The sequence below is a fragment of the Lactuca sativa genome, chromosome 1 (assembly GCF_002870075.4).
Source record: "Lactuca sativa cultivar Salinas chromosome 1, Lsat_Salinas_v11, whole genome shotgun sequence".
NCBI classification, from domain to species: Eukaryota; Viridiplantae; Streptophyta; class Magnoliopsida; order Asterales; family Asteraceae; genus Lactuca; species Lactuca sativa.
In genome coordinates this window covers 230,881,580-230,898,894 of record NC_056623.2, presented here as the reverse complement: position 1 = coordinate 230,898,894, position 17,315 = coordinate 230,881,580, and the positions used below count along the sequence as shown (strand labels likewise).

At 33.8% G+C, this 17,315-nt stretch overlaps 2 protein-coding genes across 2 annotated transcripts; both read left to right on the top strand.

The window, feature by feature from the left end:
• Positions 1-3,272: 3,272 nt before the first annotated feature.
• LOC122197267 (uncharacterized) lies at positions 3,273-3,866 on the top strand. The gene is made up of 3 exons (XM_052767376.1): positions 3,273-3,558; positions 3,637-3,817; positions 3,858-3,866. Exons 1-3 carry the CDS (start codon positions 3,311-3,313, stop codon positions 3,864-3,866), a joined length of 438 nt encoding a protein of 145 aa, XP_052623336.1. The 5' UTR covers positions 3,273-3,310.
• Positions 3,867-3,876: 10 nt separating this feature from the next.
• LOC111879322 (uncharacterized) lies at positions 3,877-4,822 on the top strand. The gene is made up of 3 exons (XM_023875780.3): positions 3,877-3,962; positions 4,027-4,126; positions 4,208-4,822. Exons 1-3 carry the CDS (start codon positions 3,904-3,906, stop codon positions 4,820-4,822), a joined length of 774 nt encoding a protein of 257 aa, XP_023731548.3. The 5' UTR covers positions 3,877-3,903.
• Positions 4,823-17,315: the final 12,493 nt, after the last annotated feature.

Below are 17,315 nucleotides of genomic sequence, written 5' to 3'. Positions count from 1 at the left end.
TTTGGATCCATGTTAACGTAGTCAATTTTTTTTGAAAAGATTGTATAGTATTACATTAGATAAGAAAAGATATGCAAATGACACTTTAGTTCCCTGTGGTTTTAATTTTCCGGAATTATATTTTTAGTCCTTGTAGCTTTAAATTTCAGGATTTACACTTTTGGTCACTATGAAAGTGGGAAATAAGCAAGACACTTTTGGTCCCTATAGTTCTAGTTTTCCAGAATTATCTTTTTGGTCCCTGAAGCTTTTAGTTTGTAGGAATTACATTTCTGGTCCTTGTAGTTTATTTTTACAAAATTACATTTTTAGTCCCTGTAGTTTTTAATTTGCAAAAGTTAAATTTCTGGTCCCTAAAGTTTTAAATTTATGGAATTACAATTTTGGTCACTATGAAAGAGGGAAATAAGCAAGACACTGTTGGTCCCTATAGTTCTAGTTTCCCAGAATTATCTTTTTGGTCCCTGAAGCTTTTAGTTTGCAGGACTTACATTTCTGGTCCTTGTAGTTTATTTTTACAAAATTACATTTTTAGTCCCTGTAGTTTTTAATTTGCAAAAGTTAAATTTCTGGTCCCTAAAGTTTTAAATTTTTGGAATTACAATTTTGATCACTATGAAAGAGGGAAATAAGCAAGACACTTTTGGTCCCTATAGTTCTAGTTTCCCAGAATTATCTTTTTGGTCCCTGAAGCTTTTAGTTTGCAGGAATTACATTTCTGGTCCTTGTAGTTTATTTTTACAAAATTACATTTTTAGTCCCTATAGCTTTTAATTTGCAAAAGTTAAATTTCTGGTCCCTAAAGTTTTAAATTTCTGGAATTACAATTTTGGTCACTATAGTTCTAGTTTCCCAGAATTATCTTTTTGGTCCCTGAAGCTTTTAGTTTGCAGGAATTACATTTCTGGTCCTTGTAGTTTATTTTTACAAAATTACATTTTTAGCCCCTGTAGTTTTTAATTTGCAAAAGTTAAATTTCTGGTCCCTGAAGTTTTAAATTTCTGGAATTACAATTTTGGTCACTATGAAAGAGGGAAATAAGCAAGACACTTTTGGTCCCTATAGTCCTAGTTTTCCAGAATTATCTTTTTGGTCCCTGAAGCTTTTTGTTTGCAGGAATTACAATTCTTGTCCCTGTAGTTTTAATTTTCCAAAATTACATTTTTAGTCGCTATAGTTTTTGGAATATGATTGCATAGTTATAATAAAAATAAGTATTTCATATAGTATAATTGTAGTTTCCAAGGATGCTTTTAGTAATATGTGGATATGATTGCATTATCTAATTTCTAAATAGTAGTTATATATTTGGTTGTAGCTAGTCATTATGTCAACACGTAGTGATAGAGACTGGATGTACAAAAGGTTAGATCATGGGTATCTTAGCACAAAATATCATGCATCCGTCAAAGGATTTCTGGATGTTGCTTTTTCTAATGAAGCAACCGTTGATGGGGATTATATTAGATGTCCTTGTTTTAAATGCAAGAACATGTATTATAAAACAAGAGGTGATGTAGAGCTTCACTTGTTACAAAACAGTTTCACTCCTAATTACACAACTTGGTGGGCACATGGTGAAAGAAATACGATATCTCAGCATGAGGAAGAATCTACTAATCCGATGCAGGATCCGATGGAAGATGATGATGATGATGATGTTAATGGGTGTACACAAATGTTGATGGATGTAATGGAGGAACTCCCGAATCCAACTACCAAGGGGTTCTATGATATGTTGGAAGACGCTGATGAACCTTTGTGGGATGGATGTGAAAATTATTCAAAATTACAAGCTGCAACAGAGTTGTTGCATTGGAAGTCAGAATACAATATATCTGAGGCTGCCTATGATCACATACTTCCTATAATTAAGCGGATGCTACCCAAAGGTGAGAAACTAGTTGAGAACTTCTATGAGACGAAGAAGCTTTTGAAAATAGTTAGACTCCCAGAAAAAAGATCCATGCTTGCAAAAACCATTGCATGATATTCTATGGGGCAGATTCTGATTTGACTAAGTGTCGAGTGTGTGATCATGATCGGTACAAGAGTGGCAGACTACCTTATCTGGTTATGAGGTACTTGCCGATTGCTCCTAGACTCCAAAGGTTGTATTTGACAAAAAAGACGGCAAAGCAAATGACATGGCACTATGAACATCAAACAGAACTGGGTTTGATGGTCCATCCAAGTGATGGTGAGGCTTGGAAGCATTTCGACTCAATGCATCAAGAATTTTCAAGTGAACCACGTAATGTTCGCCTTGGGCTATGCACCGATGGGTTCAGTGCAAATAACTCAAATACAACCCCGTATTCATGTTGGCCTGTTTTCCTTTCAATTTATAACTTGCCTCCTTGGATGTGCTTAAAGGAACAATATGTTCAGTTAAGCATAGTTATTCCTGGAAAAAAGAGCCTAGGTCAAAATATAGATGTGTTTCTCAGGCCGCTTAGTGACGAGTTAAAGATGCTATATACAGACGGTGGTGTCACTTATGATGCTTCGACTAAATGCAATTTCACAATGAAAGCTATACTTCTTTGGACAGTTAGTGACTTTCCGGTTTATGCAATGTTATCGGGATGGAGCACACACGGCAAGTTAGCATGTCTGTATTGTATGGGTGAGTCGGGGTCGTTTCGGTTACACCATGGTAGTAAACCATGTTGGTTTGACTACCATCGAAATTTTTTACCTGAACAACACACACATATAGGGGTGACAAAACAAGATTTCTGGCTAATAAGGTAGAGAGATCTAGGCCCCCACCAATATTAACCGGTGATCAGATTTGGGAGCAAGTACGACACTTTCCAACTGTTTATGAAGGCAAACCTTTTAGAGCGAAGAATGCAAAATTTCCTGGTTTTGGGATTACTCATAATTGGGTTAAGAGGAGCATCTTTTGGGAGCTACCATATTGGCGGAAGTTGTTAATACGACATAACCTTGATCACATGCACATTGAGACAAATGTGTTTGAAAATCTTTTCAACACCGTGATGGACACTTCGAAAAGCAAAGACAACATGAATGCAAGAAAAGATATAGAAATGTATTGCAATCTAGTGCAATGGCATACATGGAAGAAGGGAAATAAGGATATGAAAAAGAGAGCATCGTTTGCTTTGAGCAAAGAACAAGTAGCTAAAATATGCCAATGGTTGATTAAACTTAAATTCCCGGACGAATACGCCTCAAACTTGGGGGGTGCGTTAATGTAGATGATAATAGCTTTTACAAATTCAAGAGTCATGAGTGCCATGTATTTCTTCAAAGATTGTTGCCTATTTCTCTAAGAGGTATGGTGCCAAATTCAACATGGGATGCAATTACAGAGTTGTGTACATTCTTTCGTGTAATATGTTCAAGGGTGTTACGCGTAGATGACTTACAACGCTTGCAAACTACTATTGTTGAAACCATTTGCAAGTTGGAAAAAATATTTCCACCTGGATTCTTTGATTCAATGGAGCATCTTGTTATCCACTTAGCTCGAGAAGCTATGCTTGGTGGTCCGGTTCAATATAGGTGGATGTATCTTTATGAAAGGTATATTTTTTACCATACAAAAGATTCTACTATAAAACCTATGGAATTTCTAATAAGTCTTTTTCAACATCTTTTTAGGAAGTTGGGATCAATGAAAAGAAAGATAAAAAACCATGCGAAGGTTGAGGGGTCCATTGTTGAGGCGTACATGATTGGAGAAATATCGACTTTTTGCTCACAATACTTTTTGCCTACAATTGAAACCCGGTTGAATCGTGAGTCACGTAATTTTGCCCCAGACATTCCTAGTTATACCATGGTCGACTCTCGATTAAGCATTTCAAAGTTCCATCTCGAAGATTATTTGAAAAAAGTGGCCAACGGAGGCCTTTGACAGATGATGAGATGCGTATTGCTCATAATTACATCTTGATCAATTGTGTTGATGTTCTACCTTTTTTAAGGTATGTCAAGTTATCTATTTTTCCTTGATATCATGAATCTCTAAAATTTTTGTTATTTTTTAAGGTTGTTTGAAAATTATGTGATCCAAAGCCAACCTGATATGGATGATGGAGCATTTGAAAGGTTTAGGGATCAACATTTTGCTAAGTGGTTTAAAGATCATGTAAGTATGATACGAGAAAATTTTGTATTACCAAAGTGTCTTCCCCGGTGAATTAGTTAACAAATGAATTTATCAATGTAGGTTTTTCAACAATCAAATGATATCAGTCAACATCTGAAATGCCTTGCACGAGGACCATTACGACATGTTAGGTCCTATAAAGGATACTTTGTCAATGGTTACAAGTTTCATACTGAAAAATATGGGGATGGACGGGTCACACACAATAGTGGTGTATGTGTAAGAGGGACTTGTTACAATGAGACTGAGTGTGACTATTATGGGTTGTTGGATGAGGTCTTAGAAGTAGAATATCAAGGCATAGGGCGTTGCGTCGTAGTATTGTTCAAGTGTATATGGTTTAACCCTACTGAAGGGGTACATGTGGATCGAAAGCATAATTTGGTTGATATTAAATACAAATCAAGGCTAAGAAATGAAGATCCGTTTATCCTAGCGTCACAAGCAGAACAAGTGTATTATGCACCATATCCCGCAATGAAGGATTTGAAAGATTGGTGGGTTGTCGTCAAGACGAAACCAAGGGGTGTATATGATCTACGACAATGTGTTATTGAAGAAGATGATGATGAGGATGAAGAGGACCAATTCTTTCAAGAAAGTGAAGCAATTTTACCTTCTACAAGTAGCGGTGCAAATGAGGTGGCAGGACCCCTTTCTCATGTAATTGAATGAGAAATAGAAGAAGTTAATGACAATTACATTGAGAGAGAAGAGGATGAAGAAGTTGATGATAACTTGGATGATTCATCCCAAGATGATATTGAACATGAAGACAACATATGTGATGATAATTCTGATGATGAGTAATTACTAAAAATGTAGAATGAAACAATGTATTTGGAACTATATATTGCCTAATGGACCTTATCAATAACTTTTTAACTAAAATGATCGTTTTCTTTTTCTATAAACATTGCACTTTCATTTTTTGTGTATTATAGCATGTTACCTTCTCTTACTTCTATAATGTTCTATTATAATACATACTTGTTCTAACCAATAGTTTATTAATTCTTGATTTTAAGGGTTATTTTTTGACTAATGGCGCCACGAGGAGCCCGTGGTGGTGGTCGTAGTGGTAGTCACATTGGTGGTCGTGATGCTGGAGATAGAAATGCATCTCAATCACACAATAATGCAGAAACTCAACCTTCTTCTTCAGTTAGAGGATCAAACATCTTGGAACAAGTTCCAAGTAACCCATCAAAAAGGAAGTTCATTGAAGTCGATTCTGAAAAGGAGTACTAATGTTAATTTTACAATTGTTTATGAAAATGAATTTACTTGTTAATGATAATACTAATTCTAATTTTTTAATTATTTATTTTTTGCATGATTTACGGATCAGATTTTAGTGATCAGAGCCATCGCATGTATACTCAAGACGATGTTTGACGGCCCATGGACCTCATAGAAGAAGGTTGACAAAGAACATCGTGATGCAATGTGGGAACATTTCAAGGTTTGTATTTATTATTTTTATGATTTATCAAAGTAAAACTTGGTGTAAAATGGAAAAGATAATTGTATGCGTAATCTACATGTAGGGTTTGTATGTCTGGCCCGAAGCGACTGATGTTCTTGCTCGCAAGGTATGGGAAGACTGTATGAAGAAACGATTTCCTGACATAATGCGAAGAGCACGTGAAGAATCTTTAAAACTTGCCAAAGCTGCAAATGTGAATGCCTCACTACAAGGTGATTTAAATTTGCTAAAGGAGTATAACCCAAATTGGATAAAAAAAGGAGTATTGGGAAAAAACGATCAATGAAGTGTGGACCACATCCAATTGGAAACGTTTATCACAATCAGGGAGAAATAACATAAATAAATTAGAAGATGGCTCTATTTCCAAACATACCGGGGGTTCTATATCTATTCGTCAACATAAGAAAAGAATGGTAAGATGTTTGCATCTCACCTTAGTTTCCACTTAGACTATTGAGTTTTTTTTAATGTATTACTAATGGATTTTGTAGCAAGCAACACTTAAACGCCCTCCTACAGGAGTTGAACTTTATGCAAGGTTGCACACTAAACGGTCTACTCAAGAGTACATTACACCAAAGGCAACTAAAGTTAACGTATTTTCAATTCTTTTTTAGGAAACAAAACTTCCTACTACTCGGGTTAATGACTTTGTTAAAGAATAAAATTGACAGAAAACAAATCTTTCGTGAGTAGTAATCAACTTACAAAAGAAAAGAAACAAATTATTATCTCTAAATGTTTTATCCTCTGCCTAGATGTAATTAAGTATTTTGTAAGTAGTAATCAACTTTATGAAAGGTTTAAGTATTAATTAATAGGAGGCTTATGAAGTGGTTCATTCCATTCCTTAAATATGAATTTGATGGAATGGAATGAACCATTCTATTCCTTATTTCATGTTTCTGTTGTTTCATATTTTTTTTCTATAATAGGAGGCTTATGAAAATGCTATGGTGGCTATTTTGGTGATGATACTAGTTGCCACCCCCTCTTGGATAATGAAACTGATGGGTTTTTGGTCATAAGACATCCTATGTGCTCATACAAACCCTAATGCTTGGATCTAGGTTTCTCTATTGTACATGCTTTGAATCCAAGACTATAAACCCTAATTCTAGCATATGGAAATCGATATTAACATATAATTAGGTTTATGATATTACCTTGATTGTTATGTAGCAATAACAATCCCAAATCCTCCTTGAATTGACTTTGGAAGGCTTAGAGTCACAAGTGTCACTCCTCTAATGGCTTACAAACACCAAGAGCAAATGGAGAAGGTATAAAGAGAGAGGGGAGGTATTGAATTTGTTCCTAAGAAGCCTTAGGGAAGGTCTGGCCGAATTCATGAGTCAAGGGGTGTTTATATAGGTGTAGAGATAGGGTTTCAGTCATTATCCTTATCTAGTTGCTTGTCCACCAAGCAACCCATAAGATAATCCTTGAATCCTTATCATAGTCGAATTCTAAGGCCTTATCACCTTAAATTCATCCAACCTATTAATAAGATAATCCTTACCTTATTTTGTAACTATCACATAATTACAATTCAGCCCCTCTAGTTTATTTAATTACATTTGATCACAAAATTAATTCATAATTAATTATTAACCAATATTAATTAAACAAATATGATTTCTCCTTTAATATATTATTGTTATAACATATTAATAAATCATAATAACCTCTCTCTTAATTTATTTCTCCAATCAAGTTGCTTTGGTGAAGGCATACCAAAAGGACCATGCACCATCGGGTCAAGTACATACCAAAATAGTTATGGACTTAGAAACTAATCCAACAGTTTCCTACTTGGATAAGTCTAATAACTATTCTGTGTATGACTTCTGATCCTGATCTGGAATCGTAGCTTTCCAAAGCCACTGTCAACTCTGATCCTATCAGATACGCGTGTCCTTAGATAAGGGATCATATATTCCGCCATTCTAGATATCATATGAGATATGATTTCAAATCATTCTCTTTGTACTATATCTCGATTTCCGATTTATGACGACTGACTAATTGAACAAATCAAATTAGCCCTAGCCTGGCCGAGCATTTACGTTTGTCATCACTAAATCATCGACGAGCCCAAAGATATCGCTTTTATCCTACTTTGGATAAAAGGAACGGATAAACTTTGATACAATGCTTGCTTGCACTCACTCACCGAATCACACACAGTAATATGTTTTATAACACCAAGTTACTGGTGCGTTTACATATTATCAATGTGCAACCGATTTGCAAGATACATCTCACACATCTCAGTTTCAAGAATATAAGATGTTATCATCTCACCAATCACTCATGATGAAATTCATGGAGTGATCCAAGTGATTGTGGGTTTAATCCAATGCTCAAATTCATATTCATAAGCACTCATGAACGTTGCAGCAAACATTTGCTTATGTCTAACACTCTTTTAGACAATCCATACACCAATTCATGACAGTCTTCATTCATATCTACTTCCAACATATGAACGACTGTGGCCCGTTCGAATAATTTGATTATTCTTAATAAACTCAATTATTCTGGAAGTCAAAACATGCAAATGTGAAACACAAGAAAAATACTAATCCCAGATGGCCTCAAACCTTTGAGTATAAATAAAACTCCTTTTATTTATCACCATATCGATTACTCATTATTTGTCGTTTCGGGTAATCAACTTCTTACTTGAATTATTACACTTGTCCCATGCTCTTAACATGCACACAATGTTTATCTATGGTTCTTACTTTGTGAAATAGACCAAATTGAGCACATTTCCAATCATTCTCATTTCACAACTCCAAATCCTTTATCATAAGTGAAAGAATATCAAATTCTTGCTACTTATAGAATATGCTAGATTCTAACATTTTATGCAATGATCCTTTCGTAATGTCACTGCACCAAAGTCACAAAGACTATTGCCAATGATATTACAAAGTCCTATATCGGAGATTGTTACAAGACAATTCCTTAGATATGATGTCTCTCACTCAAAGTACATTCCTTTGAATATCCTTTGCATAAAAGTTTCTAATCTAGTCATAGATTTTCAATATCCAATTTTTAATATGGACACGTTTCCATATTTTCCATATGACAACTCATTCTTAATAGAATCTTATCTATTCGTAATGATGTCGATATGGCCCATCCAATATGGAAAAATTTCCATAATTTCCATATGACAACTTATTCTTAATAAAATATTTTCTATTCATAATAATGTCAATATGGTCCATCCAATACCATGCTTCCAACTACTCACAAGCGACCAATCCTCGTCAAACTTTGGATTGTCCTTTGATAGTTGTTTAATTATTTTAGTCAAAACCAATTCTAGTCCCTTTTCCCTCTAAATGTGCTTGACATTTGGAAAATTTTAGAATGGTCAAACATTAAAGCATTTGCAGTCGATCCTATACCCGAAGCGTATGGGACACGACGCATAATGTTTTATTTGCTATGTTCTCAAAATTCGAATTGTGAAGAGGAATGCCGTAATCATAATCGAAATTTTAAGAACACACTATGTACTCTTGACTAAATTTATTAACATTTCTAAACCTAATCCTTTAGATTTGAAATGAAGCATAATATTCTCTCCCTTTATTATAGCAAAACAACTTTACAACCCTTACAACTTTGCAAGGTATAACTCTTGTTTTCTATAATTAATATTGCCAACTTGCAATACATGCCTTAATAATCATACAATCATAACTTTTATGCTCCCACTATCATGATGATTATTATAAAACATAACACTTATGCTCCCACTAGCTTTGACATGTATTCAGAAACAGCTTAACTTTCAGAAAAAACAATGCTTATTGAATTTCTTAAGTTCATGTTTCTAATACTTAGTGCTTTGATAATATTTTATCAAGGCTTCTTGAACTTATACACCTTTGCCTTATATAGTTCATATGTGTGTGTAAACAATTTCCAAACCTCACAATTCAAATCATGGAAAGGGATACCGTAACCATAATTGAATTCGAGAATGCAATTTTACAATCACTATCTTCTTAAAATCTTTCTTAGTGAAAGCATTTCCTCACAATCATTTTCATGAAGGAGGAAATCTTATGACACTTAGATTTAAATGGTGTATTTGTTCCTATCCATGTGAATTTGTCAAAACCAAAGTTTACGACAAATTCAAACTCATATGGATCGAACTTTCTTGATCTCGATTTTTTGCCTTTATGGTAGCACAGCTGCCCACCATGTCTTCCAAGTAGTTAAGCAGCTCACCTTTTTATATCAATGTACTTTCCATTGATCAAGGTGCTTTGCCTTTTATTCGTTCAAAATGAGAACTCATAGAACTCACATGCATAATTAACTCGATTGGATTGGCACAGAAACAAAATAATGTCATCACGATAGGTTGTAAACCTCAACTCGTGTGCTAGTGATGATCGATAAGGTTTATTTGATTTGTTCTTGAAATCTTTCAAGATCATTAAGACTCCCACTGGCTCCTTGACATATAAGATTCTTTTGTCAATAACCATTTCTTGACAAACAAATATTCAAGAGTTAGCGTAGTTTTTATCAAAACATTTCATAAATTGGTCCTAGTTGGTCTTTGTCTTATCCAAGACATCAGAACTTTCACCATTTGATGAATGTTATAAACCTTCTTAATACTTATCACTTAATGTTACAATCTTAACTTTAAGACTAGTTTTGGAACGAAGTATGATTGACTTCTTGATTTAACCATTTCTTCAATCCTTGATTCCTATTCTTAAACAAACAATTGGACTAAGACTCACTTAGAGGATCGATTGAGATATGGTTCTTAATCATTAAGACCTATCATAAAGCATAAAAGGTACTCTCCCTTCTTCTTAGAATGGAGAAACTTTTATCTTTCTGCCTACTTGATTCTTCTTATTCGTTCTGCTTTTTGATTTAAACTTTTTCAACCAATTCATAATTACACTTAATCTTGTAAGTATAATCATATTTACTAAACCTTTAGTAAATCATGACGAATATCATTGTTACTCTTATGGTGGACTTGATCAACACGCAACTTTGTGTGCTCGATCTCCTAGTCCTTCACTTGACACTTTGTCAATGAATTAGTCTAATTTCTAAAATATGAAATTTCTCATTCATCGTGCAACCAAGTTGCATGATTCCAAGTTTCTGTCCAATTGAAACTTGGGCGATGAGAAACTCTCCCTATTTGGTAAATTATCGACTTTTCCATAAACACAATAAATAAGAATCATATCCATTTGTTGTAAAAATATGCAAACACCAATTTTCATAACGATTTCATTGCAAGGAAATAAACAAATAAATAAATAAGTCAAACGAAAATTTATTTTATTTATAAAAGCAGCGGAAAACATTTGTCCTTACAATGCAAAATCCATTGAAAACTATGTATTTCAAAAGTAAAATTTCTAACAACTCTATCATAACTATCTAAGCTCAAAATCTAATCTCCAAGTCCATACGATCAAGATCCATTCCTTGTGATTAGATTCATCTTGCTTTTTCACCAAGCTTCCTTTCTTTTCACCGATCCTCTAAAACATACAAATTCAATCTTATTACATTATGTATTAAGAATTAATGAATAGGAACTTAATGGAGTTAGATAGTGGATTTTACCTGAAGCGCATCCATACTCTTTGACTCTCCCATCTTCTGGACTCTTCAGGCTCTTTGGGCAGACTTGTATCCAACGCCCTTTCTTTTGGCAGTAAACGCAGGTCGGTTCTCCTAGAACGTCCTCGGAAGCATGGTCGGTTGACTTTTCCAACAAATACGCTCCATTGCTTCACCAAATCATTTCTGATTCAGCAGCAATGAGCACGTAAGTTAGGTCAATGAGGTTGTTGTCATGATCCATCATATAATACTTTCTTTTGAACTCATTATATGATTCAGGAAGTGACTGCAAAACCCAATTCACAGCCAACTCATCTGGGAATGACACACCCAACATTATCAACCTATCAATGTGTGATTTCATTCCTAGAACGTGGGCACACACGGGTTTACCATCTTCATGTTTCATTTCCAAAAGGGCTTTAATGATATTGAACCTTTCAATTCTTCGATCTTGTGGGTTGGGGAGAACAATAGGAGGAGGAGGAGGAGGAAGTGAAGCATGATTTCTCGTTCCTCGATTGAATCGTGGAATACCATCTTCATGTGGAATGCTTGTTCCACAGGATTTGGGAAGACCATAGTTGTCAAACTTTGACATCTACAAAACGGGAGAAAAACAAATTCAATTTAGTTGATTGATTGAGTCCTTAGTAAATCACCCAAATGAGATACTAAGGCTAGGACCCAACACAATATTCTATAACTCGGGAGAGGGATGCCGTAACCCTAATTGCAAAATATTTGAAGGTAAGTGAATGACGATTCACTAATTTCCACCACGAAAAAACGAAAAGGAATTTAAGTTTTAAATCTATGAAAACTCCTAGATCCTTTGAGATTCATTGAACTTTCAATGGCATGTTTAAATCTCGATATGCCCCTATTGTTTGTGACTGGGATGCCGAGGATCACAAAGCGGGTGTGAATAACCATGCAAACTACATGGTGCCCCCACATGTTACAGTCACCTATTCGATGTGCCGGTAAACCACACACGCTCCACCGAACTATGACCAACATTGAGTCACCCTTTGCTACCTTTTCTTAGAACCAGTTAGTGTGCCGGTAAACCACACACGCTCCACTAACGTCTTTGCAATAGCACAAAGTGTAATTTCATGGAATTGCATCAATTCACTTTTGCCTAAGTAACTAAGATTAGGAATTTTATGAAAACATTTAGTTACTTTTATACTTTATTATACTTATAATGGAACGTTTCGTCCTATCCTACCTGTTCGGCTAACGACCCTCCATTGGTCAAGAGTGCGGTGGGTAAGAGTGGATACCCATTCAATCGTCATTTTATAGGCAATTTCCTTAAACACCCCTTATAGACCAGCTTCGTGAATGAGGCCTACTAACGGTAAGACTGACTTTTACTCATACATATATATAATGTTAGACTTTTAATGTTATATATAATATAGGGTGTATTTTATACTTTCAAAATACTAGGTGGTCTAATTTAACAATTATACTTTTAATTCAATTAAATTGTAAACCTAAACTTTTATGGATTTATTAAACTTCTTTTAATTATACACCTTAATTAATTAATAAAACCATAAGGGTGTGATTTGAACCTTTTCAAAACTATACTAGAGTTTTAGAATTTAACATTCCTAATTAAACTTTTAATCAACTTTGAAATTCCAAAACTTGAGGGAAAGTTTTGAAACATTTCAACACATAAGGGTTTAGAATTTAAATATACATCAAAATTAAACTATTAATCAAAATCTAAATTCCAAAACTTGAGGGCAAGTTTTGAAACCTTTTTCAAAACATTAGGGTTTCAACTATTTAAATTTCAAAACAACAAAACCTTTGGGTTCAAATTTAAACTATAAAACCTAAAGGGAAAAGTATGAAACTTTTCAAAGCACAAGGATCAAATAACAAATAATCTAAATTAACATTTAATTACATAATTATCCATATTTGATTTATTTAATGATTTCTTGCAAAACAATTTACCAAAATAATTAATCAATTATCACATAAGGAAATAAATATTTTATTAATTGATAAATATCTTTAATTGGATCAATAATATAGTCAAATATATCATAAAATCGGATTTATATTGATCTAACATGATAAGGTAACTATTCTTAAGCAAAAACAACAAGAAATCCCAGATATAGCTCCATCTGACGCTCGAACTTGCCGAGTACCACACTGTACTCGCCGAGTTGATGCCTACTTGCCGAGTACACTGTGGTACTCGCCGAGTTCAGGAGGCAAAACCACAAAAATCGAATTTTTTCAACATACAAGGCATCAATACAATAGAAACCAATCATGGCTCTGATACCACTGATGAGTTTTTGGTCATAAGACATCCTATGTGCTCATACAAACCCTAATGCTTGGATCTAGGTTTCTATAGTGTACATGCTTTGAATCCAAGACTATAAACCCTAATTCTAGCATATGGAAATCGATATTAACATATAATTAGGTTTATGATATTACCTTGATTGTTATGTAGCAATAACAATCCCAAATCCTCCTTGAATTGACTTTGGAAGGCTTAGAGTCACAAGTGTCACTCCTCTAATGGCTTACAAACACCAAGAGCAAATGGAGAAGGTATAAGGAGAGAGGGGAGGTATTGAATTCGTTCCTAAGAAGCCTTAGGGAAGGTCTGGCCGAATTCATGAGTCAAGGGGTGTTTATATAGGTGTAGAGATAGGGTTTCAGTCATTATCCTTATCTAGTTGCTTGTCCACCAAGCAACCCATAAGATAATCCTTGAATCCTTATCATAGTCGAATTCTAAGGCCTTATCACCTTAAATTCGTCTAACCTATTAATAAGATAATCCTTACCTTATTTTGTAACTATCACATAATTACAATTCAGCCCCTCTAGTTTAACTAATTACATTTGATCACAAAATTAATTCTTAATTAATTATTGACCAATATTAATTAAACAAATATGATTTCTCCTCTAATATATTATTCTTATAACATATTAATAAATCATAATAACCTCTCTCTTAATTTATTTCTCCAATCAAGTTGCTTTGGTGAAGGCATACCAAAAGGACCATGCACCATCGGGTCAAGTACATACCAAAATAGTTATGGACTTAGACACTAATCCAACAGAAACATCGTGTGATGTTTCCGGAGGAGTCAAGAAAGGAAGAATATATGGATTCGGATCTGTGTCTGATCCAACGAGATTTTTGGAAGGAACATCTAGTACAATAACATCCCAAGAGGTACTTTATGAAAATTTCCTATCATATCATTGTACTTACAAAGTTTCCTATCATGGTATTGTACTTAGAAAGTTTCCTATCATGGTATTGTACTTACAAAGTTTCCTATCATGCTATTGTACTTACAAAGTTTCTTATCATGGCATTGTACTTACAAAGTTTCCTATCATTGTACTTTAGGTTGTCTATGAACGTGTACGAAACGAGATGCGTGGGGAAATGGATGTTAAAGCTGCAGAAATGGAAGCTAAACATCAACAAATGCGTGAGGAAATGGATGTCAAAGCTGCAGCAATAGATGCCAAACAACAACAGATTGATGCAAAATATGAAGCAATGGAGAAGATGTATGCAACCTTGCAAAATATGATGAGAAATTGAAAATTAGAGGTAATATGATGTTAACCATTAGTATTTGATGTTTTTGAATGATTTGTTAACCTTTTCTATTTGATACTTTCGATTGTTTTGAATAATGTTTTATAGGAATGTGAACCGAAGATGATTGGATGGACATGAAATGAAGAGAGCATCTAAAATGTTATTTTGAAATTATGTTTTGTGAAAACTCATTTCCCGATGCATACTTTGGATTTCTTGGTGCTAAAATGTTATTTTGAAGTTAAACCTTTGGGAGTTTGATGTTATATGGATAGTTTTGGTATTGTAATGTTTGGTTGTATTGTTATTTGATGTTTTTTAGTATAAAAATTTGATGATTGTAGTATTTTTTTTCTTTTAGAATCATAATAAAAAAATGATATTACAAGTTCGCGTCGGATTGGTGAGAATAAAAAAAGTATTTTAATACATCAATTTTGCAAGGGATTAGCTATGGAAAAAATATCATGCCTAAAGTTTGCGACGGATCAACGACGGAACAAAAAAAAATTAATGTATAAATTTTGCAAGGGATTTGCTACGGAAAAAAACCATGTCTAAAGTTTGCGATAGATTAGTGATGAAAAAAAAAAAGAAATTAGTATATGAATTTTGCAAGGGATTTGCTACGGAAATAAAACTGATCACTGAAATTTGCGACAGAAAAGCGACGGAATGACTTTATCAAAAATTTGTCGCTAATGCCCTAAGTAAATGTGTTGAGTGACATTTAGCGACAGATATTCTGTCGCTACATTTGTCGTAAGGAAAAACCTCTCTGTCGCTAAACCCTCGCTGAGAAATTAGCCACCTATTAATTACCTATGGAGTGAGTCCGTCGCTGATCCATCGCAAACAGCATTTAGCGACGAATACTTCCGTCTCTAAAACCCATGTTTCTAGTAGTGAAAACATCCGTTTATCTTTCTTGGCCTTCCGGTGGGATCTTATGTGTCTTTAATCCATAATTGGACTCCTATTATTGAGAAATTCAAGTCAATTTTATCTCGGTTGAAGTCTAATATGCTTTCTATTGGATGGCTTTCTACTTTGATTACTTCAGTTTTGGGTTCGATAAGTACTTTTTATCAATCTCTTTTTTGTATGCCAATTCACGTAAAAAAAAAGAAGCTTGAATTGTTGTGTTATAATTTCTTTTGGAATGCAAATGGAAATCGAAAAAAACTCACTGGATTTCTTGGAAGTTGGTTATTGCTTCTAAAAGAAAAAGGTGGGATTCAAAATCGTAGTCTTGATGCGCTAAATTCTACTTTGTTATTAAAATGGAGGTGTCGATATTTTAATAAGACAGGTGCTTTTCTTTTTTTGTGGCGTGCTCTTCTTGGCTAGTCCCACCAAATGGAAGTTAAGTCACAAAGGGGTTGAAGTTAAGTCTTTATTATGTCTGGTTTGTTTAGTAGCAATCGGAAGTCTTGACCATTTGCTTGGATTGATGGTATGTTAGGTAGGGCTAGGAAATGTGATGCTATGGAAGCTAATTTTGTTGTTGGGCTTTGGTTGATTTGGAAATATAGGAATGGTCTTATTTTTAAAGAGTTGGCTCAGAGAAAAGATGAGATTTTTGATAATTGGTTTATGTTTAGAAATTCAAAAGTTTCTACTAGATGGGTTCTCCAGTTGTCAAACATTTTTCTAGCTATTTCAGTGTTATTTTGTTAGCTTCTACTAGGTTTTTGTTTTAATATAATCTTCAGTCATTCTAAAAAAAATATATATTTGGGGTGCTCTAAAATTTTTCAAAAAATACTTTAATCAAATTTCGAATTCTGAATATGAGTTTAGAATAAAAAAATTACACTATGTTTTGTTTACTTTCATATTTTAAAATAAAATTTAAAAGATCTAAAATTCTCTGGTAACACACGCGCTAAATCATGAAAAATGTTTAGTACTTGTGTATCTGGTTAGTGTTCTATTTTGTTTGTTTGAATCTTATTTTCTCTATTTTCACTTTTTGTTACAGTCCAATTGATTTTCAGACATAAGAAAATGAAAACAAAACAAATCATCAAAAGATATAATGACATACAAATTGATAATATTTGTTTACTACATTCCATTTTTAGTAAAAATAATATATTCCTTATAAAAGGCTCCTTTTTTGTATAGGATTAATAAAACAATTTAAATTTTAATGATGTCATAGATTTTGCATGATTCCTTGGTGATCCTTGTTTTCTTATGTTCTTTCAACCGTTATACCTTTCTTTAAATACAGTATTACCAAAATATGGAAAAATCAAACATAAATTCACGCTTTATCTACAATGACTTTAAATATTCTTTTATAATAATTAAACCTTTACATTGATCCATGTTATAAAAATTGGTAATTTTGCCCATACAACGTTTTGTGAAGATAACATTTATATATACTTTGAATTGGAAAA